Below are 26,757 nucleotides of genomic sequence, written 5' to 3' on the forward strand. Positions count from 1 at the left end.
CTAACGTCATGCTTACAAGAAACACGGCTCGTAAGACTCGAGTCCTCATTATTTGCTCTGGCACCTTGAGGAATCCCAGAAAGAGATTACGTCCGCTGACTGGGCCAGTAATAGTGCCAATCGAACGAAAATACATTAAACGAAGTCATGCATGTAATACTTTATTTACATGCTTTATCTAGTACTGTACGGAACACAGGGAATTTAAAATATATATATATGGCTGGACAAAAACACGAACATTGAATGCAGTCTAGGAAGAAACACAAACAAACTGCAATATACAAAGCAGACTAAACATGCATGATGCTATGTTTTTCTATTAAAACACGTTAGTAATGTATATAACATCCACTGATAGTGTGAAGAGACTAATATTCATTATTTATTAACTTTCGTTGATCTCCCACAAAATCATTTATTGTTTGTATAAGAAACATAATATTTTTTTAGACTTATCTTCGGTGTTGTGAGACTATTCCATTTTTTCTTCCTAATTACATAAAACTATTTCTTATGTGTCAAAGTACGCTAATCATTCGGAAGTCTTAATTAATAAAAACTCATTTATGTCTGAGAATTTAGTCAACGTTTTTCTTCCGTAATTTTGTGTTTTCGTAGCTAAATCGTGGAAGTGTTTGTTTATATTATATAATGTATTATGTCAATGTGTATTTTATGTAATAAAGCTAAGAGAGCTCCTTTCCCAACTATATGTCCATCTCTAATGTCATAAGTACCTGCTAAAACAAAAACATCTCATCTACACGTGCCTGGAGTCAGCAGAATTACCAGCAAATCTTTGTCTTTAAATACTCCCTCCAACCCGAAAACAGGGAGTTAAACGGAGCCTTTGGAATCGCTTGGAGACTTTAGAGTCGGTTATCCAAGTTAGTCTCCAGAGTCTATCGAGAGTCGGTCTTCAAAATCATCTTAGGACTCAGTCGCGGAGTTGTCAAAAGACTGTCAACGGAGTTGGTCCGGGAAGTGCACGGCAGTCAATCGGGCACTTCGAGAATAACTTAAAAAACAAACCGAACAGTCTATAATTCGGTTTTCGACATACAAAACACCGGACAAACAACAAAAGAATAACAAAAAGCCCAGGAGAAAAAATAAAGCTACAGGTACTGTAATATCAAATTTCTTCCTTTCTCTTCCTCACCTCTCACCTACCCACTCTCTCTCTCTCTCTCTCTCTCTCTCTCCAAAAAGCTAAAATTCTCATTTTTATTTCTCTTAAAGTCAAACGGGTGTCGTCCGGTCCCAAGACCCGTTCTACCCTTAAAAGACATCCCAAAAATCTCACTTGAACAACACAGCTTTCTTTGAAAATGCTTTTCAAATTAAGCACCCGTAAAATGGTGGAGATGCTGGTCGTAAAAATATCCTAAAATATTTATTGAAGTTATTGAAGTTAAATTTTCATATATTGAAACTACATTGAAACGATGAGATAAATAAACATGTTGATACATGATGAATTCAAATTTCTTGGGAGATTATTGGAAGGACAGAAATTGGACAACAGTTTACTATACTTCAGATTATTTCTGTGAATAAATAGATTTCCAATCAGGAAGTCTTCATGAGATTGAATGGAGTTAAAGTCTTCATGAGATTGAATGGAGTTAAAGGTATCGACTCTCTTTAGAACAGCAATCTGTATAATTGTAATATATGGAAAAGAAGATGCTAAGACGGTGTAGAATTCACCGGCAGGTTCAGCACAGAAATTACAAGAATTTGAACTAAAACTGACTGAAAACCAATTGTTATTTCAAGTTAGAAATGTCACTGTACGACGTGCGCATATATATAAAGCAATTAAAAAAAAGAAAGAAAATGATAGAAGAAATGCATTGTAATTGATAAACCATGACTATTTTCCAATGTAATCACCATAAACCTCCAGATATTTCTGTTAGCGTGGTACAAGTTTCCGCAGACAGTCCAGAACTGATATCCAGGTTCCATTCCTCGTCACTATATCAGAAAAGAGGCCATTCTCATCCTTTCCCCATCGAGCCAAATCACATGCAGCTTTGCTCTGTGAGAGTCGGTCACAATTTGTTTTCAGATACTTCTGGAAATTCTTTGGCGAGTTCGCTTATTGTGAACCGGCAACCGGATCGTACTTTCTCGTCAAAACGTTCCACCAAATCGTCCCTCTGAACACTAAGGTTTCCGCTACGCTCATCCACATGAACATTTGAAGAACCTTCCAGAAACTCTCTGCACCATTGTCTGACTCTCTCTTCACTCATTACTGTTGATCCGGTAAATGGCACACAATTGCCGATGGATGCCAGCTACATTCTCATTTTTTGGCGTTCAGAACTCGCATGACTTCGTTGGATTCCTGAGCAATGGTCAAAAGTCATCTAAAGCGAAGAAAGTGATTTATGGTGTCTGGTAGGGACGGTATCAAGTAGATTCATCGTTCTAAAATAAAACGTTTCAACCCGAAGTACCAATTGCCAACTATGAAGCATGATGGCGGTTCGGCAATGGTATGAGTTGTTTTCTCCGCAACCGGAATGGGTCCTTTTCATAGGATCGATGGAATAATACATCGGAAAGTATACAATGATACCTTTAAATGTTATGGTTCCATACGCAAAAAGTGTTCAAATAGTTTGGAACCATAATAAGTGATTTTATTTCGAAATTACACCACTACTCATCACATGCAAATAACTACATGTCATGATCCATTTACCAACCTCGTTAGTTAAAAGGAAGTAATTTTCAACCGGACAATGTATGACGTAGGAACAATCAGAGAAATAGCTCAGCAATGAAGATAATGTAGGTGGTTGAAACAAGCAAGTACTGGCACTGTACGAGTAAACAAGATGAACCTGATAAACGCAGCTCACAGAACGATACAAACATACAAAGAACACTAGGAAAGTTTTGAAATACGACCTTATTTCTTATACTTTTTCAAAGTGCTTTCCACCACACATTACACATGTTTGCATTCTTCGAAACCAGTAGCCAAAAGAACTCTGCCATCTTTCGGTAGAGGTCTGGGCAAGCTCTTAGTAGGGCGTCATCGTTTGTAAAACGCCTTCCTTTCAGTCTGCGTCATCACATGGGGGAACAGTGCAAAGTCACAGGGGAAATACCACGGAGGGTGCTCTAACAATTTTTTAGCCCAGTGCTAGTCAAATACTCTGAGCAAACTTTTAAACGGTGCGCTGAAGCGTTATCGTGTAAAGAAACCATCACACACATCACTTGAGTTTGGGCACAACAGTTTGAGAGCTGTAAGAACTTTAGGCAGACATTCCTCAGTATACCAGTTCACTGTGATTGTCTTCTGTGTTTCTAAGACAACTCGCTCGACAATTCCTCGCACGCTAAAAAAATACCGCCACCATTCTCTTCTTCACTGATGTGGACTTTCGAACAGCCACGTGGGTTTCCTCATCTTCAAACACTCACACTTTGTTTTCAGCCTTGATGGGGACGTCATAGTAATAGAGCCAAGTTTCGTCACCTGTCACAATATTGTTCGCAGACGAAGATTTTCCATTTTCATATTTTTTAACTTTTCACGCCACCATAAAACACGATGTGCCATCTGCTCGTCGGTCAAGTCATGTGGTACTCAAAGGGTACAAAGCTTTCTGATGATAGCGGAGAATTGCATGAACTCTAGTGCATTAATGTTCGAGCTATGTAACCCGTCTATCTGTCTCAAGCATTTTCTTCCTGCAGTAAAATTTTGTTCAGTCATAGATGAAGACGGCCGAGCTGATCTTGGAGCGTTCTCAAGGCTCAAATTTCCTTTTTGAAACTCTCGGTACTGCCTAAATATCGTTGTACGATGAGGACAAACCTCTCTAAGCAGGTGAGTATTTTTTTCTAAACACTGATTAAAACTTAAATCACGTGCAAAATTGCCCGGTATTCAGTTTTTGACCACGACGACATCTCCACCTCTTTTTACTAATACAGCTGAAAATCAACTGACACTGAGACAATGAATAGAGCTTCTACAGTGCAGGTTTGGACATGTCTAAACACGCGCCAAGTTGCAAACTCCTATGATGATCTGTTCTGTTCTATTGCAACTTTCCTAGTGTCCTTTGTATTTGTTTCTTTTGGACACTACAAGGGTAATTTTTCACTGCATATAAGAAAACCACTTTAAAACTATTGATGTAACAAAAAAAAGTATAAACTGAACTCCTATATTTGCCTCCATGCTACAGGACTCATCACTAATTTTCGATTTAAATCGTAGGCTCTATTTTGGAGTTACAAATTAAGGGAAAGGTTAGAGGAAACCACTTGTTACCAAGCGAGAGAATAAATTTAATTTACGACTGAGGCAAAAGTTGATGAATGTAAAGAATTCTTTGAAAGTAAGTGTCAGCATTAAAATGGGTGGTTGTTTCTTCGAAACATACGCATACTGAAAGTATGACATTTTGACAGTTATTTCACAGATTCGCATGTTCATTCATATACGAAGTAAGGTGCTGGGTGATAATGTGTAAGAATATGAAGTGGAATTGAGTGCAGAAAATTTACCAGAGAATTGAGAAAGAGTAATTCTCAGCTAGAAAGAAAAACTCAACAAACAGCGAGATAAAGATAACCAATGAAACAAAACTTCAGAAAAGAACGATTAAAAAAAAAAGTGATTGTTGATTTAAGTATACTAAATTAAACGTTATTTGTATTATTACTAATCTAAAGTTCACATCAGCAAGAAGGGGACGGGAGACGTGAACGTACAGCTTAACATGGGATCCGAATAATATGAGCTTCTACTAGAAACAGAACCCGGAATACCGGACTGCCAAAGACACGTGAGCAATTCATATAGCCACGAGGCAGCCGAAAAATTAAAACATTGTTTCTGGCAGTCTTGACGCAAGGTGGTCTCCTTTCACTGACCACTACAACCGAAAAATACAATGCAGAAAGTCATGCACATTCGCTAGTCATTTATTTCAAGAAATATGGAAGTACATTAGGAACATCATCAAATGATACACTCTTCAGCATATTCTCAATTGTGTTTATCTTGTGTACTATAATTTTATCTCCTTTTTAATTTGTGCTACAGGAGTAAGGTATATGATACTGATTAAAAGTGATGACTAGCTAATACCTTCATGTGTTATTGTGGCAATATTTCCTCTTCCTCCTCCTGCACCTTTCATACAGAATTCGCCAGAACTCCAAGTGTCACATGATATTTGAACGCCTCATATGAGCATCTTAAAGAACTCCCCACCTCCTTTCCGTCCCTCAATTATTTTAAATGTGAAGTCCAAATACCAAATTTCAGGTCTCCAACCTTAAGGGATTCCGAGATTAATGGCATATTGCAGGCAAATATTAAAAGTTAATTTCATACAAGTTCTGAAATCTTCCTGATACAATCCATCATTATATTAACAAACACATTATTTGCAACTATTGTTGCTTCACGAGACAACAGTCCCTACACTAAGCAAATTTCAGGTTATGTACTCAGGGTTCCCACAAACAGCTCACAACCTGTGTGTTAAGAGCGAGGCTCGTCTTTACTCAATTTAGGTGTTCGTTTGTCGGGATACTCCTCCGAGATGCCTGAAGCGCGCATTACGTGTCGTACGGAATCGCATGTCCCAATTGGACATACCATTGAGGAATAATCGCCGAAAAACGGGGTGCCTATAGACAACCTTAGAAAAGCATTTGGCGCGCGAACTCTCATTGTAAACAATGAACAATAGAATTCTCAGCATTAAAAATAGGGCGAAGTCCTTTTCGTTTTGTTATGCGAACATAATTTTTGAAAGTAAAGCTCCTCTTTACTCAATTTAGGCATTCGTTTGTCCGGATACTCCTTTGAGATGCCTGAACCCCATTCTTACCCAAATTTGACATGGTGATTAGAGAGCGCGCGCTGAGTGACGTAAGGGGTTGCATGCCCCTTTTTGTGCGTGTTTATTGTTGTTGTCTACCAACTGTATCGTTCAAAATGTAACTCGATAATGCAAGTTGTCACTTTCAGAACTTAAATTTAGTAACCAGTGTGTATGTGAGCAGCTTCATTTTGTCTTACGCATTCAACATTACACCTATAAACTGAAAATTCTCCCACAGTCAAAAGTCAGTAGTTTATGACGCGTAAATACGCATGTAGTACGTGTACTTTACTGTGACATGTTACTTTCCATAGGATATGTATCATGAAAATAATTTTGCGATATGCTGATGTTTATTGTTTCTGCTAGGTTTCACTTTATGTGTAGTGAAGACGGTGATGATGAGTAATGAATGAAATGGTGGAATGAAGAAAGTGGGAGGAAACGGGAGAACCCCGAGAAAACCCACGCGCACTGTGTTTGTCACACAAAGTTCACACGGCACGAGCTGGGATCGAACCAGAGGCCCCAAGCACCGGAGGTGAACGCTCTACCACTGAGCCGCCGCGCCTCCCAGGGATTGATTTGTATACAACATGCTATCGTAATTAAATTTTAAGAAAAAAGAATTATAAACGTACACCGTATTGGTAAAAATAAGTGGACATGAAGTTTAAATTGATGGAAACCCATTAATAAAGGTTTTCTTGGGAGTTATTGGCTAATATCTATACTATTATTAAGACAATAAAACTACTAAGAACATTCCCCCCTTTCCTTCTCTGATAAAATTACATTATTGCAAATATCTCACACAGAACCTCGATTGTAACAAAAACAAATACTTTGATACAACCACTAGCGAGTGTACAAGGGATGTAATTAGGAGGATTTGTGTAGTTCCCGTTTTGGTTCTAAGATATCCGGGGAGCTGAAATCTTGCAGACTCCCAAATGATCGTCCAATATTTCATGGATCTGCCGTGTATCAATGCCAATAATCTCACTATATTAATAATTATTCATTTGTATTCCAGCAAAATGTTCTCTACACCAGCGATATTAATTCATTCACATTTGTGTTTGGACGAAAATCTTTTAAGAATTGATCGTTGCTTCCGTTATTTTCAAAATTAATACTGAAAAATGCGTCTATAGTTACAAAAAGGCTAAATTATACTGGCCAACGTTGACTAATATCGTCGGACAAACACGCCACTACTTTTGTATGAATATGGAAATATCAGTTATATCTGCGTATTATTTAGCGACATAAAATTCCGAGAACTCTGGAAACCACCATCATATACCGTCTCAGTGTGCTACTTCTGTTAATATAAATTGTTTTGACATCATACACAAACATTAAGTTACTTCTGAGAAAATGAACTCCTATTAAAAGTTTGATTTTTCGTTCCGATGTTACTAGCAAAAGAAATCCATGAATGGACATATTCTTTCTCTAATAACTGTACATCAGGCTACTTTGTTAGATAAGAATGAAAGAAAGCTCTTAAAACAATGTACGACGGGTAGTGGCTACAAAGATTATCCGAACAATTGCTATTTTCCAATATATTCATTACCTTTAGCCTTAACGAAAATTACTTCTTTGTTTCTCTGAAGTCTTCGGTACAGATTTCTGAATCTTTCTCTTATTTAGGGAGAAGGATTCGAAGATAAGCAAGAGCTTTGCAATTTACAACATCAACTTCAAAATCATCGGACTATTCGAGTCCAAATATAACAACGTAAAATAAACGTTTCTGATTTTTAGACATTTACTACTAAATTTTGTCTACATGAAAAAATATATAGGGTGGCATAGTTCTCCGAAAGTATGTAAATATTGCAGTGATTGTATATACAACTGTCAGTAAAATTGGATATATCCCTATAAATGTATTATGCCAATAGATAATGAATTTATGGACTGGAATATGGCTTTTAGTACTCTATGTAAACTCTCGTTAATAAGCAACAAATATCAAACTTCAAATTACTATATGCAAGTCGAATATATAAATAAATAAATAAAGGTCCCATGGGCTATATCCTAAAACACAAATGATAATTGCAAATGAATTATGGCAAAGGAATTGGTGGAATAAAGGGAAAGAGAGAAAAATGGGAGAACTGATAAAACTCACCGACACGATGCTGTTCACAACGAACTCATGTGACCTGGAGTTGAACCAAGGACGATTCACATCAACGGTAAGAGACAGCTCTAACCATAAGTCAATGTTCAACTTGATTGATTAATTGATTTTGAGTTTAACGTCCCGTTCAGCAGCGAGGCTATATGAAACGTGGACCTACTGATTAACGTGGAATCCGAACCACATGAGCTCCCGCCGGGAAATGAACCCGGGACTCCCACGTCAAAGGCGCGTACGCTAACCGCTTAGCCACGAAGGAGCTCTCAATGTTCAATTTATCAGCCGAATAAACCGTAATGGGATTAACCAAATTTTGCAACTGCACAGAAGTAATTTCATTGGAAATGTATAACGACATTATACTCTCTAACATTTTATGATTCGATTTGGGGGATCCCTCTTATATCACTTATTCTAATCCTTTGGTCAATTCTACTCATATTTCAGTTGGTTAATTTGAAGTTCAGCATCCCGTTCTGCACCAAAGCTATATGAGAAGTGGATCTATAACTTAACCATATAAGCTTCCACTGGGTATCTCCCGTTTGCTAACACATAGCCCAAAGCGCGTTCTATTCTTATTTCGGGATCTAACTGCTATTTCAAAAAGTCTGTACACATATTTGGAATTAACTACAGCGCCACTCCACAAGAAAAGCTAAAACAAGTTTTAAGTATTAAAGAATTGTCGACTGCTTGGGCAATAAATCGTATGGTGCAAAAATACGATTTACAATACAGTTTTGAGCACAACTAACTCTGTTTAACTTAATGAAAGCTTTACATCCCACGGTTATGCCGGCTATGCTACAGGAGACGGTGATGATGAGAAATGAATGAAATAGTGGAATGAAGTAAGTGGGACGAAACAGGAGAACCCCGAGAAATCCGACGCACACGGCGTTTGTCCACCACAAAACTCACTTCGCGAGAGCTGGGATCGAACCAGGGACCACATGCACTAGAGGTGAACGCTTTACCACTGAGCCACCAGAGACCCTAGAGCGAGTCAATTTAGTATCACATAGGTGTACATTTTATATGTTATCAATCGCACATAATATGCAAGTATCACAGCTTTATTTCGAGAACTCATAATTTAAACTATTCTGAACAATTAAAAAGCACAAACCTCCCATTCTCTTTTTAAAATAGGAAAAAATAAATCTATTTATTGATGAAAGGCTAGTTTGAAGTTTAACGACCCCTTCAGCATCGAGCCTAAATAAAACGCTGACTTACAACTTAACACAGGATCCCAACTACACGATCTTCCACCGGAAATCGAACTGAGTCTCCTTTGCTAACCACACAGTCACGAGAAAACTCATTCTTTATTTATCGAATATAAAACTGGACGTAAATAAACACTTAAATTTAAAATTTAGTGAAAGCTTAATTGTTTATGCATATTCGAATTTACATTTATTATTCAATTTTATACGATAGTCGGGTTTTGAACTTTCCACTTTTGAAGTCACAGCTTTTCATTTTCAAACCTATCCGTACGCTGGTCGCAAGATGGTTTATTTTCATGCCCCAATAATTTATAATAAAATTAATTTTATTACATGACGAATGTCAAATGTTTATCAGGATGAAATCATGAAGTACAAGATAATAGGAACCTCTTGTTACAAAGTATTATTTTGATACAAATTTATTTGTACTTCTAAGTCACATAAGAGTGCTCTACAGTTTAAATGGAGATACTTTTTATGGTTTAGTACTGTGGCATATGGTATTTTTTAGAAGCAAAGGCACAGAAGATATTAACGGACCTGATTAAACTGATGAAGTTTCTAGTTCACTGTCCCCTGATTATACTCCTTAGGATAATTGACACGGATGATTACTCAAAGTCGAGTTGGTAGAATGAGAATATGTAACGAAACAGGAGAAACCCGAGAAAACTCACAAATACGGTACTCTCCACCAGACTCACATGGTCTCGGACTGAACCAAGGAACCCTCACACCAAAAGTATACCACCAAAACACAATGCCTCCTTATTAACGGAATTATTAAGGGTCTTCAATACAACGAAATTAAACTACCGCTAATTTTAGAGTTTTTCTGTAATATTTTCAAAACAAATATAAATATTGAAAAAGCAGAAACGTAGTGAACTAGACAATACGGTTTTGCATGTGATAGCTTTACCACAATTCACTTATCTGCTTTTGCTATGCTACTATTTACAGAACCCGCAAAAAGTGCTAAATCTATCTACAGTTGCAAATCGAAAGCAGATACATGAGTTGCGAGAACGGTATTACATGTAAAATCGTATTGTCTAGTTCAGTACGTTTCTGCTTTTCGAATATTTTTATTTGCTTTGAAGATATTACAGAAAAACTTTAAAATCAGCTGTAGTTTAATTTCGCTGTAGTGAATACCCTTAAGAGTAGAGTGAGAGTGGTTACTAAGTTTAAAAAAATCAGTTCTTGAAGAGTTCTACAATGTGAACTGAGATGTAGCTAACGCAAGACGTTAATCAAGTTCAATCTAAAAGCCTATGCTTTCGAACTGTACTGTTTCTAAAAGTATTTTCGGAGAATACCGTAAAATCTGGAAATCTTATACATAAAGAAAGCATACTCGTATATCGAAGTACTTTACATTGCAAAAGCGTGCATTAATTTGAAGAAAGAACAATTAGACAACGCCTTGATCGTTGACGGAAAAGTATCTTCAATGCACAAGATACTATTGTAAAAGAAACTGTTTTTCGATAAAAATGTTTCCTTATAAAATAAAAACAAGTAAGCGCTTAACTGTGTAGAATACAAATAGTTGATTCCATAATACGTAAACAAGCAGCATTTAAGAGGAGAAAAGGAGATAGACCTCTTATTCCTATACGCAAAATGTTATTCAAATTACGTGGTTAGTGGAATTACATGCAAGTGACTGGCTTCTTTTTCCGAAAAGTTACCGAATATTTTCTTTTAACAAAGACGTTTTTTATGATCAGCAATTGAAGGTATATCGGATATCAATGTTAGTAATGCGCTACTCTCTCTCTCTCTGATAGCAATTTGAATAATAATAATACTAATACTACTACTACTACTACTACTCTAATAATAATAATAATAATAATAATAATAATAATAATAATAATAATAATAATAATAATAATAGAGAACGGATCGGTTTGCGCCTGGTATACCACTTGCGTTGCTGCTGAAGCCAAAATAAAAGATGTCCCATAACGAAGTGTAGTATGCATCACAACTGGACTGTAGGATGTGTAAGAGGAAATTCACGTTTATGCTGTTAATGAATTACATACTAATATACTTCTCTTTCTGTAGAAATGTTATCTATTTCGAAATCTTGTAATGTAAATAAAATATTTTTGAAATTATTGTAAGAAAGAATTCTTGAATCGAAAACTGGTTTGAAATCTGATTTTCCTTTGTGTAATGTTCATATCAATTTATTTTTGGAATTGTATATTGGTGTATAAGAACGTAACAGTTTAGTGTGTAGACAGCATCATGAGGTATTACAAAATCTTCGTTAGAATAGTTAATTTGAGCTCAAGAAGTTTGTTTACTTGTAGCACATCACAAACAGAGAATTGCCCACACTTAAAAGTTCTGAGGTTTTACAATACGACATGCATAAAATATTTATCTTTCATTTCAGTTTCCTGTTCTACTATTGAACTGCTGAGCATTCTGTACGCGGTGCTGCTACTAGTGTATGGGCTACATACACCATGAAATTACAATATAAAGTGATGGTGTATATTAAATAAATGGAGGAGGTAACCAATTTTATATCACACACCTTCCTCCGTAACTGCGAATTCATTAATATACAAAGAGTTAAAATAATGTACGACCGGACCGCGAATCGAACAAGGGTTTCCGGCTTACAGTGCAGATGCGTTAACATCACGATATCCAGGTCTGCTCGCTGAACAGTCATACATTCTATCACTCTTAACGTAGGTGCTTAGGGTACCGAACTGATTAAGGTATCGGCACGATCAGCTAGAGATACAGGTTTGATTCTCGGTCTACTGCGTTTCTTTCACCCTTTGTGTATCACTGGTGGTGTATAATTTTCTCCAGTTCTTGTCTTGTTTGCTCTTCTAAATTGCAGAAATTTTGAAATTTTAAATTTTAAAAGATAGTAAGTTTACCTTAACTTTGTCTTTCAAAAATCGGACAAATAAGAAGAGGAAACAGTGTGCAAAAACAAGAGGGAAAATTAGAAAAATAAAATCTCTGGTTTAACGCCCCACGATTATGCCCTTTAGGAGGAAAGACGTATGAATTATAAAACTGAATGATTATGATAGAAGTTGTCAGATGAGAATGTGTAACGAAACGGGACAACCCCTTACACTTAAAGGTATGTGCTATCTCTGAATCACTGTGCCCCCCCACCCCCCATACAAAAGTATTTATTATTGTGTCGCACCTTCGCAAACAACTTCAAACTTACCAAGCACTATTCCTACTTACAGTCTGCAAGTGGTAGCAGCACGCGTACCAAAAATTAAGCAGCTCAATACTAATACAGTACACTAGAGTAACAAGGTACATATTTGTAACACAATGTGTTCTTCGCAAAACATTACATTACATTACAGTACAAGACATGCATCTTTCACATTATGCACTCTATCAAAGATAAACGGCAACACAATACTATACACAACTTTCTACGTTCTACAAATAGGAACTTGGCTCAAACATCTATATCCTAAACGTACCTTTCTATTTCCATACATACCTTATTCAATCCAGGAACATGGCTCGTAGTCATGGCCTTCCTCTGATCCTCCTCCTCCTGCCGCTTCTCATAATGGACAAAATCGTCAAAAATAGATGTTGAATGCCGATACTGGTGAATTATCTTCAGCACCTGCTTCCCCTTTTCGAACGGCACCTCCTGTGTATCACGGCTATTGGTCACTGGTTTGTTCTCGTTGTTTTCCAGCCGGATATGTCTCAGCTGCACATTAGGGACATCTTTCACATAGACCCACTTCACACGAAACTGGCCCTTCCATTTGTCCTGCGACCACACTGAACTAGAAGCATGGTAATCCACTGCGCTTGTCATCTGAGCCATACCACAAAAATGACCCGAACCGTTCACTGAAAAGAAGAGGTAGACCGGGCCCTTGCCTTCACGTTCACGAAATGCACTGTCCAAGCGCTTATTACCATGTTCAGTACTGCACCATATCTCATATTTGATTGAACGATGAATGTCATCTTCGGAGTAAGATTTAATCACGAAGAATCGAGCCCCTTTGGCACTCATATCGAACTCTGTTGGATTGTAATTATTCTTTAAACGCAAATCATCTAGCACAGGATGGGAGGGTAAGGGGGTTGGTGGATGATGGTGGGGATGGTGGCCACCAGTCCCTGCGGGAGGCTGTTGCTGTTGATGCGGAGGCGCTGTGTACGACGCTGGGGGGCCCCCTCGACCGCCGCGAATCGTGCCCCAAGCAGGTCTCGGCGCGGGTGGAGGAGCGACGGGTTTTGGTCCGCCACCATTCTTGCTTTCCCAAGTTCCAATGTCCATGTTATGTTTTCCTGGTACCATCGGTGGAGGAGGCATCCCTGCCTTCTTCTTCATTTGTGGTTGAGGTTTTGCAGGCTGACTCGCAATACTTGCCCAAGTCATCTTCTTTGGAGCTGGCACCATTGCGCCACCTCCAACAGCGTCCATGCCACTAGCTTTAACAGTGTCCTGTTTTGCAAGGTCCTTAGAGTCTGCTTTGCCATCTGTAAGTCCAAGTCCTTGCATCCCTTGCTCCACAGCTTTGACACCCCTATCATCATTTGATCCATACACTCCACTGTCCCGATAATAATCATCATAATGAGGTTTCCTAGACATAGAATTACCCCAAGTAGAATAGTCCCCATTACCATGAAAATAATTGAATCCTGGTTGGTTGAATGTCCCGAAACCACCTCCGCCGAACATTCCATCAATGTTGTACGAATCATGTCCCATCTGTCCTCCATATCCACTAAGAAACGTCATAGGATCTCCGCCATTAGACCATGTGCCATCTCCAACACCAAACGCCTGGTACGGGAATGAGGTTCCATAATAACTTGACATATATGGGTCTGATGCCATTGATGTTGAAATTGGGGTGTTGTAACCCTAAAAAAGAAAATCACATTTAGAACAGAAATGCCCGCTGGAATGTCATTCAAAACATCTGGAAAATGTTTTAAATAGAATAAATTTCGCAGAATTTCGGAAATTCTTTTGGAAATAGAGAAAAATTATGTTTCAAGAATACTACTACTAATAAAGAAATACAATAATGCAGGCAAACACGCAACATTTAATTTCTGAAGGAGAAATGGTGAAAATTTGCACGAAGTTAGAATGTGTAATACTAACTGCATGATCGTTCATTGTTAATATTCTTTGCGACACTGCTTTCATGATATTTTGAACATATCTCATATGGTAAGTACAGTGTTTGTCAGACACATTCAGTATACCAATATGTAGGACAAATTCTACTCCCTCTTTCGATATATCTTTGTCAGTTCTCGAAGCAAGTAACTAGATGTAAAGCTTATGAGACATGTTATTTGGACTGCTTGTCTTGCTGAGAAATCAATTATTATAATGTAATAAATGCGGAAACGATTCTACACAATTTATATCCCGGTGAAATGATTTCTAGTTTTTGATTATGATTTTGGTAAATTATTCAGCTGTCAGTTGATTACGCTATTATAAGATTTAAGATACACAACGCAAGGCATTAGAAGGAAGGAGACAAAAATTATACTGTCACGAGTAGAGAGCGGATGTTAGGCAATAATGCCTATTTCTTGATGTTAAACATATAATAAAAAATGAACGCGCTGAAGTTCGATTGGGACGGGAGTCTATGCTTCAATTTCAGCAAAATCCATTTTGCCTATTTCATTTATATTGCCTATATTATAGATTAGATGACTAATATTGACTACAGTCCGGCTCACGTTTAAGGCGTGTCTCCTTTCCACAATATTCAATGCAAGTTGAGCGACGTTATCTTATAGCTTTGTTCCTGGATTAGAAGAAAGCAATTTCAAAGGTACGTCCTTATGACATGTGTCACTTATAGTGTTCTAATAAATTCGTACGAACGAATTTGTTTTTTCAATATCTTAATTTCTCGCGTTAATGTTTTACGTTATGCCTGTACACGAAAGAAGCGAAATCCGACAACGTCGCTCTGCATATTATTGGCTTTCGACAGACGTCAAGAGGTTTGAGCCGGACTTTAGTTGTATCTTCTTCAAAATGAGAAGCAGCATTTTACTACTACTAACTTCTGAATAATGTGTTGTACGATCGAACACAATTATCAATCGACAATCTGAAAAACCTCACTATCATGGGCAATCACAATTAATTACTATCAAGGTCTTCATAATTTATCAACTCATTGGAAAGTAATCAATATTTCCTATCTTCGAACTGCTGCGTGTGAAGTGCTGTAAAATCTAAGACTACTGCACGAAGTGAATGCTGGAAATAATTTATTTATTAGATATTTATAGATTCCTTGCTTCCCTCTTTAGAATAAAATATCCTCTTCAAACAATAACGTATTTCAACACTACGCATGATTTCCTTTCGTTGGCTACTTATCTTCAATATTTTAAGTTGGACTTTAGCTTATATTTTATGAATTATAACTGGTTATTTGCTCGCCTGTTTCCAGTGTCCCAACATCCGATTTCTAGTCATGATTATTAAAAAAACGTTCGTTACAACAGAAAAAGATTTTAAAATCTCATATGCCTAATTACATTAATAATTAAAATTTATTGAAAAAAAAAAAAGAAAGAAAGAAAGAAAAGTCCGCTATCAAAAACACAGAAAATAAAGTAATTCTGTTAAGCGTGCCTCATTATTGTTTTGATTTTTGAATTTACCAAACTAAAATGAAATCGAGAATTCCAGGATGTATGAAAGATGACTATTAAGATTACAAATAAAAATATGTTACCATTTCTCAAGAATCGTTAAATGTGACTAAAAGTAATTCTCACGTGAACTCCATTATGTTAAGCACTAAAATGGAACAGTTTTTAATGCTTTAATATGAAGAACCGTCTACTTTTCAATCTGGAACTATCTACAGTATTATATATTAAATTTTACATACACACACACATATTTAATTGAAGTAACAACTATAATAAATACCCTTCCCGAGGAAATCTTGCTAATATTGACCAAATAAAGCACACTACATATTTACATAAAGATGCCTTGGTTCGTTCTGTTTTCAAATTGTCAATTCTAAATAACACTAAAGTAAAGAACTATAAAAACTATACCTAATAATGATCTTAATTTAGTTAGTATGTTCAACTATAAAGTATACAAGTTATTATAGTACGACTTGTTATCTTAACAGATCATAAGCATACAAGAAAAGAAAATGTTATTGCTTTTGTAACGTATTTGCTGACACTCCATCCCCGATGGAGTGTTGTTCAGTAATAAATGGTCTCGAGAGCACACATCTTCGCTCTCACCTGGGTCATGTGTTCACGCCTGGCTGCAATGTTAATATTGATTTAAATTTGCAATGTAAAATAGACCACGTTCCAAGACAAAGATGGTGACAAGTTTCATTTAAGAGTTTACAAAAAACAAATTTAGGTATGATTTTCTTTTCTAAAAATATCCGTTTTAACAGAAAATGTTCCTCTTCTTATCCATTTACCTGACTAATGCTGACATACTACAATTCAATTTAATCGCAATTCTGAATTTTGTTTACACAGGGAAATGAGGAAGTAGCCCACGAAACGCTATGGCCAGCCATAAGCATACAATAGGTGATACGTAGTCATTGAATCATCATAAGCATTAACAGAAAGATAACAAAATTATGTACTAAATACAAAATATTCGGAATTCTAAGCAGATTTGCAGTGGTGTTACAACTACAGCAATAAAATAATAATAAAATGGAAGTAGTAGTTCGTTCTATTACAAGTACCAGCATCTTATTTAAGGTAATTTTTCAATTTTTTCTCTCTCTTTCCTTGATGCTTTTATTACTTTTGTCTTATTTGTAACTTCTGTGACCAAGGCCCACAGCGAACCAACAGCAAGGTAGTGTAAGAAATTTACAAGCATTAAAACCAGGAGTATGATACGTGCAAGTTAAAACTCCTATGAGAGTCCTACTTCATTGGAATTCGACATTTAAAGGTCTACGCTATTTCTTAGAGAAATAATTCAGTATACATGAAATGAAGATGTCTTTGCCTTGTAATCTGGTGATACCCGAATGCATTATAACAACAATATTTCAAGTGAATGACGCCAAAATAATAATTCCAGTCTCAGTACTTTCAGAACAAAGCAGTATTACATGAATGTATATTATAGATAGAACCTACTACTAGGAAGGGAATTTACAAGAAGTATATGGATATTCTCATTCTCTTTGTGAGTCAATAAACCTTATGGCAGAAGAACATTACACATCTACTACAGTATAATTAACAAATTGAAGTTTACTGATTTATTGCATATTTACGGACGGAAGCTATAGAATACATATTTAATATTTAAAATAATAAAGCAACTTAATGTTTCGATATTTACATTTCTATTAGTAAAATAATCAATATATTCACCATGTGTAAAACTGGGCTTCCTACAAGGTAGATATTTTAATACCGGTAATTACAAGTAATTAGAGCATATTTCCAGTATACCAAACATTTTTTTTTTTACTTCGTAAGTTTTTTCAACAGGAACATTTCTACATTTTTGTCCTACCTAACTTGGACATGTGGAATCAATAGTATAAGTCTTCCTTCTAGAACGTATTTTATTCAAGTTAATAAATTTTTCAGTTAAAAATCCATTCACGTCAACTTAGCAACGCAGCTCAATACACACCGAAGAAGGGAGAGAAACAAAAACCTTGAAATAGTTGTTAAAAAAAATTTAATAAGCCTACAGGAATGTTACGGCATGTCTGCCTATTTAATATTTAGCTAAGAGCACATAAGAATGCTGGTTATGTAAACAATACATATTGTTTTCTTCCACACTAAGTTAAAAAAAAAAAAAAAATAGTACAGTAAGAACAAAAACTAGTACAGTAAAGTTCCAGAAGTAGGACACCTCTTTTATCTTGAACACCTTTTTCTGGAACGAACGAAAGAAAAGGAAGAAAACAAAAGTATATGTATAAGGGCTGCTGAAAAGTTAGCAGCCCAACCCAGAAAAAGTGCAAATGGAATGATGAAATTTTACAGTTATTCTACATAGTTCTCCCTGAAGTTCAGTACATTTTCTTGCGTGGTCTTCCAATTTTTGCAGACCAGGGGAAAAAAAGTTTATGCACCACTGTTCCGTAGCAATAGTCACCTCCTTATAAGATCCAAAATGGCGTCTTTTCAAAAATTTGAACTTCGGGAATAAGTAATAGTGATGGAGGTAGAGCTGCGGAACAAGGAGGATGATCGAGAAATTGCAACTCTTGATCATGCAATGTCAATTGTGATTGCAGTGCTTGATGGATAGAATCATTGTCCCGAAGGAACAAAATTCCTCCAATTTTCCGCCGCGCTGCACTTTCAATTTGTCTTTCAGCTTTGTGAGTAATGCAGAGTAATACGGGGCATTAAATGTCTAACACTTTTGATAGGTAATCTATAAGTACGACTCCATCCTTATCCCAGAAGAATGTTGCAAACACTTTCCCAGCCGACTTCTGTCTCTTAAACTTCTTGGAGCGAGGGAAACCTGAGAGCAGGTACTACATTGATTACTGTTTCGTTTCAGGATCATAGTGGTACAACCATGTTTTGTCCATGGTTACTATGCGTGACAGAAATTGGTTGGTGCTGCAGCCAAAATGGGAGATGACTTCCCCCGACGCCCTCACTCTTTCATGCTATTGATCTGCTAACAAATTTTGCCGAGAGCTTGCGCATGCCCAAATCACTATGAATTATGATACCGACGCATTCCCGAAAAATGTCCACAATCTCTGTGGACATGTGGAATCAAGTCTTCCTTCTAGAATGTATTTTATTCAAGTTACTAAATTTTTCAGTTAAAAATCCATTCACGTCAACTTAGTAACGTAGCTCAATACACGCCGAAGAAGGGAGAGACAAAAAGCTTGAAACAGTTGTTATAAAAAAAAAAAAAAAATTAATAGGCATATAGGAATGTTACGGTATGTCTGCCTTTTTAATATTTAGCTAAGAGCACATAAGAATGCTGGTTATGTAAACAATAGCTGCTGCGTTTTGCAGCTATGTTTTGCTGCGATTCTGCAAAATTCAAGAATAATGTGATTAATTTCACCCACGATTTCGGGGACGTTCACTGTTTATGGTCTTCTAGCACATGAAGCATCATATGCTGAGAAACTGCCATGTTTAAACTGTGATAATCACTTCTTCACCATTACATATGACGGAGGACAGTCCTGTAGTGTTTCACTGATTCCCTTATGAATTTGCTTCGGTGACTTTCTTAGTTTCCTCGGTGGAACAGAAATCTGACAACTCATGTTCGTGAAATTTGCTGGTTAGGCACACATGATCACTTCAAGGATCTGAAAAACGCAGTAAGAATTTAAATTCACTTTCAATTCTACAATTCAGTTCTACTGCACAATTTTATCATTCTACCTGCACTACTCCTGGGTTTGGCTACCAATTTTTCAGCAGTCCCTCGTATATAAAATATATACAAACAAGGTGTGGAGAACGAAGAGTTTTTAATTGTAAAGTATATAAAATGTATCTACTACAGGACAGGGAGATAATTCAAATTACAATATGAGATAAATCTGTTTATGTACGTATTTGAACATTCCCATGAAATACCTAACTGTTAGTCGGAGCTATCATAAGACATTTCTGTAGTTTGAACAACTTTGCCGAGAACTGTATAACTGTTTAATGTAAAAAGGTTTACTGTACGAATCATTATTATAATGGTATTAATTAAATAACCTTTCATCACTTTCCACTCAGTGATGTTTGATATTTGTAGTGACTAACGAAATAACTCTCAAGTTTGACATTCTAAGAGTTCATGATATTTACTTTACCTTGCAGTTTCAGATATTTTAAACCTGCAGGGATAAAGAAACAAAATATATATCTCAATTCATTATCATATTGTTAGTTTATCTACAATTAGTATAAACGCGAAACTTAAAGCTCTGTAAATAGTGTGTCATGCGACAAACTGCAGAACAAAGAGTTCTTAAATATAAAATGAAAATACTTCATTACAGGATAGAGAAATAATTCAAATTATAGGATTTAAGATTTCTGGGCTTTCGGCACCTAAGGCCATTTAGCCCTTCCCGTTTTGAGGGATGACGTCCCTCGGCGAGCACATAATCCGGGGAAAGGAAAAGGAGGAAGCGGCCTGGGACCTATAAGTTAGGTACCACCCCGGCATTTGCCTGGTGTGAATGAGGAAAACCTCATTCAGGGTGGCTGGCCCGAAAAAGCTTTTTACACTTTTTCGACCGAGTGCCCCCAACGGGAATCGAACCCGGGACTAATTGAAATTATAGTATGAGGTAAATCTGTTTATGTAGTATTCGGATAATCACATGAAAAATTCACTCTTTTATCAAGATTCTTATTATTATACTTTTAGGTATCAATCTAGTTTTCTTTCTCAGAGAAAACATATTTAGAAAGTTAACAATAATACATGAGTGACTGTATGGAAGAAGCGTAATCAACTGACTTTTTTCTCTTCCTTTTAAATCGAGATTTCTGAATACTTGTTTTGACGATTTTTACCCGAAACTGGTCTCTTCAACTTCTGATTCAAAATCATATTTTCGAGTTGTTCTTTGTTGGACACAATATAAGATAAGTATTGTCCTATGGACGAGGAAGATTCTACAATTGGAAACATTTTAATTATTGTCATTAAAAAAATCAATAATGTTCTTGTCATACGAACACCTAAGAGGTTTTTTTTTTTTTTTTTTTTTTTTCCCTTCAAATGTGAATGATTCAGAAGTTAGCTTTAGTCTCGGGAATGTAATCAAAGATAACGAAACTTTCCTCAATATCATATCAAGAAGTTTTATCCGTTCTCATGCCATATTTAGTGCAATACTATAACCCTTTACTATTGGTAAATCTCTTCATACACTACATCCACAACAATGCACTATATGTAAATAAAGCATTGTTTTGTGCATTTACTTCAATTAGGGAAAATTATATGAGGGGCGTATTATAAGGATTTACACTATTTTCTCGCTCCAGGTGCAGTGGACCACTGACGTTGGAAAGGCAGTCACAGGCACCTAGGACCTTCATCTAACAATCGGGAGCACCACTGGCAACGGAGACGAGAGCAGCGCCCTGTGCAGCCCATTTCTTTGAACCCTTATCAGTGTTACTAACGGACAACACGGAAAGTGATTATGAAGGACAGCGCTGGCCATGGTTCCTGTGAAAAGAGGGCGTGGCAACTGCTGAAATCCATAGGCGACTTGTGGCAACGTGTGGAGAACATGCATCGTCGTTGAAAACAGTGTACTACTGGGTAGAAGGTTGGAAAATGGGTAGCACCTCGACGAAAAAGAGGAGCAGTTCTGGAAGGAAAATGACAGAGACAACACCAGCCATCATCGTCGTGGTTGAGAGGACCATTCAAGAGAACACATGCATTACATTCTCTGAAATGGAGGCTGCCACAGGATTAAAAATACACTGCAGCGCAACATGCACTACCACTGACAATTGAGGAAGGTCACTGCAAGATAGCTTCCAAAACTTTTATCTGCAGAGCAAAAGCAATATCGTGTGGACGTGTGCAGGGAAACGCTATGATCATGATCCCCAAGATTTCATGTCTAGGCCTGTAACTGGTGATAAGACCTGGCTCCATTACAGTGATCCGACGACTAAATAGCAATCAATGCAGTTGAAACATCGTGATAGTCCACCGTCAAAGAAATTTCGAACAACACTTTCAGTTGGGAAGTGTGAGACACAAAAGGCATTATCCTGATCGACTAGATGGAAGGTGGAGCCACGATTAACAGTGGAGCATACGTGGAGTCCCTCAAATGCTTACGTCGTGTCATTCAGGAAAATGGGCGAGAGGAGTGTTTCTGCAACATGATAATGCAAGTCTTCACACCAGCCGGGAAACCACTGCTGCCATTAATCAACTAGGATTTACGGTGCTGCCACATCCTCCCTACTCTCGGGACTTGACTCCCAGCGATTACCACGTGTTCGGGACAATTAAAAAACGTGCGTGGTCGTCGGTTTGCTGATGCTCATGAAAACTGAACAAGCTGTCCAAACATGAGTGCATGGGATTCCAAACAACTGGTTCCAGGAAAGTCTTCTGAAGCCGACACAGCACTGGCAAAAGTGCATAACGATAAAGGGAGATTATATTGAGAAGATGGACACATCAGTTGCTGTATAACATGTATGAATATGTCTGAAAAAATAAGTGTAAATCATTATAGTACGCCCCTCGTACGTTGCTTACCTAATGTGTTTCAATTGATTTTCAGATTAAATTTCAGTTGTCCTGCTATAGTTATTAGTAGTCCGTTTTTTCTGTGCCGTTGAAACTCTTGAGTGAAGACGGAGAAAGAAAGAGAGAGAGAGAGAGAGAGAGAGAGAGAGAGAGAGAAAAGCAGTTGATGACCACAAGATCTCTTTGAGCAGATTGAAATTATACAATGAATGTATAAAACAGCGAGATACACGGGAAAGGTTCAGCTTCTTAAGCTGAAATATAGTCTGAAAATCAACTGAAACACAAATAGGTAAGGAATGCATAATTTTCATTTCACACACCTTGTGATTATCAGCACAATAATGTATTCAAAAAAAAAATAATCCTTGTTGTTGCGGTTACCTTTTCCCTTTAGGAAAAATTTCCAAAATATGAAAATGACAATAATAAGGTATTTGATAGTTCCTTCCGCACTAATAAATATGAATCACTTAACATACTTAGAAAGGAAAACTTATGCATATTAACATACAATTATCCTATATGATTTTGTAGTTTAAAATTAATTGCCTTTCATAAAATATTGATTGCGAGAACAGAACATAACGATACACAAAAAAGTACATGAATAAAATTAAAATTCTACAAAAGACAAACGCATGCAGGTTCTGAGCTAAGGGAAGTATCTACAACATCATAGTCAAGTTTTAAGTGCTTATTGAAACAGTAACATTACAGTTGCAAATTCCATAAAAGTCCCTAAAAACATTCAATTTTTGACTCATACTTAACAAAATTCTGTGAAAAAAGAATGTAATCTAACACTGTGATACTTCAACTTCTGGTGTAACAAGTGAAGTCAATCTCCTTTAAATATTCAGGAATTTTTAATTTTGCTTTCTCTGAAATAGAAAATAAGTAATGTTTTAACAAGATATTCCTTTCGATTTCAACATGTTCTTTGCTTATTCCCTAACAAATTAATTATCCGTATCCCTGAATAAATGCTAATTGGAGAGATTTAAAAATAATCCATAAATAAAACTACCTGTATACTTTTTTCGGGATAATTTCACTCTACTTACTACAACTAATCATCGTCCAATTTATCTTCTAGTTTGAAGAACAGTTAACGAAAATAAATAATTTCGAATTATTTGCTTTATTTGGTTAGTGGCACCTTGGGCACCAGACGAAAGGTAAATTTTAGCATAGAGATTTGGCTGATTTTCTCTGATAATCCAATCACATCTTGTTTAAAGTGCTTTTAAGTTTAATTACCACAAAATTTATTCGAAGCATTGTACTTCCTAAAGTTTGTACGAGTTGCGAAGCTCACTATTCATTTCTACAAAATAAGTCATATTTCTGGATGAATCATATAAACCTGACAGACGAAATACCGGTATATCACGTTTACGAAGTTTCTTGGGGAAAATGGCACAACTGCTAATATAAACGACAGATGGAAGCTTCACAGTCTTATTAAAGTTATAATTTATTATATTAATAATAGATGTCCTTATGGAGGCTTTGAATGTAATAAATTACAACTTTAATACATCCATGATGTTTCAATCGGTACGGCTGCCCTAACGTTCTTATCTGTCGTTTACATCGAACTATTGTGCCAATTTTTCCATAAGGAAATCAATTGTTATTAAAAAAAAAAAAAAAATACGATTTTAACCCTTTTAAATTATGGCTTTTTTGAGGTAAATTATAGACTTTCAGGCAAGCGGCTACAGCATCGCCCCTATTCATCCTAGGATCATGGTTCGTGCCTTATTCTCTTGAGAACAGAACAGTCTTTCAAATGGTACCATTCACATTTATCTAACATGTCCCTGAGGCGGGAAATTTTCAAATCGGGATTTTTTACTTAAAAAAAAGTTGAGTCACTCTGAATCCCTCCCTCCTGTATTAATGCACATATCTCAAAATCAACTCAACTAAAGTATGTGCACAATTTTAAGCTTCTACCTTGAACAATAAAGGGCGGGGAAAATATTTACCAATGAGCCCCACAATGCTAAAGATTACTCAAAAAGACCCGGATGCAATATAAAAATTTCCTGAGACATCCTTATTTATTGGGTCATGGTACTAAATCATTCTCTTCAGAACAGAAAAGACTTTCAAACGGTTCCATTCACATTTCTCCATGTATCTGAGGCGATAAAATCGCGTGAAAAAGCCCCCCCCCCCCCCTCCCGGAACCACCGGTTTTAACGCAGAGATCTAAATAAAGACTGAAATATACTGAAGGGGAGCACTCGTTGTGTGTGCAAAATTTCAATCTTCTATGTGTAAAAGTAAGCCCGCCAAAAAATAATATCTCCACAATACCCGATTTCAATATAATACAGAATCTCAGGTGAAAATTTCCTGAGACACCCTATTTATCCTATGATCATGGTTTCTACATCATTCTCTTCAGAATAGAATGAACGCCTTTCAAACGATACCATTCATATGTCTCCATCATATATCTGAGGCGGGAAAATCGCGGAAAAAGGGATTTGTTGTTAAAAATATCCCTTTTTTTTGCCCCTCTGTTTTAATGCAGAGATCTGAAAAATACTAAGGGGATGCATTGAATGTGTATGCAAATTTTTAATCTTCTAGGTGCAAAAGTAAGCCCGTCAAGAAATAATACAAATAAGCAAAACAAAAAAAAATATTTTTTAAAGTTATGTCATCACAACCTATGTCTCGACTCAGAAAGGAGTGAAATCATACGTAACGCGTTCTACAATGCCTCCATGCTTGAAAAAACAAAAGAAACCCGAAGGAAAAAGCTTTATTGGTCCTTTTTTTAAATTTAATAATGAAGACACCACGTTAGTACCTAAAAACAGGACACTAAAATTTTAAAAAGGTTAATGTACCAATGCTGTTTCCATCGGTACAGCTGCATTAACATATCTGTCGCTTACACTAAACTTTTGCTACCCCCTTCCCCCCCCCCCCCATAAGAACACACTCCATAAGGAAATCGTTTAATATAACAAATTAAACTGCAATATGTTACTGTAGTTTTTATCGGTACAGATGCATTAACATCTCCGTCGATTACTTTTAACTCACCACCTCCCCTTACATGAAAAATTCAAAGACCCATAACACATAATGAAAAGGATTTATGGTTCATGTTAAATCGAAGAAGTTCTTCTATTCGTTTGTGCTTCCTCTTAAGTATGTGTCTTACGTTTCTACTCAAGCTGAAAACAAATACTTATGAATGATAAATATGGGAATACAAAGAAAAAAATCTGGAAACACATATCAACAGCATTCCCGATGAAAGCTCATGTGATTCGAATCCAATGTTAAGTTGTAGATTTGTATCCATATAGCCTCGGCACTGAAGAAACAAAGAAAAATGAAATGAAATCTTTGAGTTTTACGTGCCACGGTTATGCCGGTTAGGCCAAAGGAGACGGTGATGATGAGTAATGAATGAAATGGTGGAATGAAGTGGGAGGAAACCGGAGTATCCCTGAAAACCCACGCACACGGTGTTTGTCCATCACAAAGTTCACTTGGCGGGGGCTGGGATCGAACCCGGGACCCCTAGCACCAGAGGTGAACGCTCTACCACTGAGCCACCGCGGCCCCTGAAGAAACGAAGAGATGATACCTCCTTATCACCAACCCCCATCGATAAACATTATTTGTCATCACAAATTTGACACGGCATGACCCGATTTGAACTCGGTAATCTGTTTTTGGTAATGCACCGATGTGTAGAGTTTCTTGGACATTGCTTTCCTACATTCGCATAAAATAAATGAAGAACTGATAAGCAAAACGGGTCGAGGCCATCTTCACTGGCAAGAACAGACAAACCGAAGACTAAGTTTATCTCCATATCAATATACATGGTGGCTACTAAATTCGGGACTCATATGTCTACCTCCGCTCTTGACACACTTTTTGAAACATTCCACATGTTGCTTTGAATTCTTCAATATGTGAGAACCCTTAGTAGCTGCTGTTATGATTGTTTCATATGTTCGGGAGTTGCTCCAGATTTCTACGTACTTCAAATTTCAAAACTCACCATACGACACGTGACTGGGAGTGATTGTAGAACACGACAACGATTCTCAATATAGTATCTGGGAAACGTTACCGAACCAGTGGCACAATGACATTGTTTCGATTCATCAGTTCGTATATTCGCCAGCAAAAGTGGAT

The 26,757-nt window shown here is 36.8% G+C and overlaps 1 protein-coding gene across 1 annotated transcript in view; it reads right to left on the reverse strand.

Moving 5' to 3' along the window:
- The window catches only part of Ythdf (YTH domain-containing family protein), a 71,717-nt gene that overhangs the window by 26,645 nt on the left and 18,315 nt on the right, over positions 1 to 26,757 (reverse strand). Inside the window, exon 4 of the mRNA XM_081769778.1 lies at positions 12,796 to 14,193. Coding sequence (XP_081625904.1) covers positions 12,796 to 14,193 — 1,398 coding nt within the window. The remainder of the gene's footprint in view (positions 1 to 12,795; positions 14,194 to 26,757) is intronic.

Source organism: Thermobia domestica, chromosome 8 (genome assembly GCF_964235325.1).
Source record: "Thermobia domestica chromosome 8, izTheDome1.hap1.1, whole genome shotgun sequence".
In the NCBI taxonomy this organism is placed as follows: Eukaryota; Metazoa; Arthropoda; class Insecta; order Zygentoma; family Lepismatidae; genus Thermobia; species Thermobia domestica.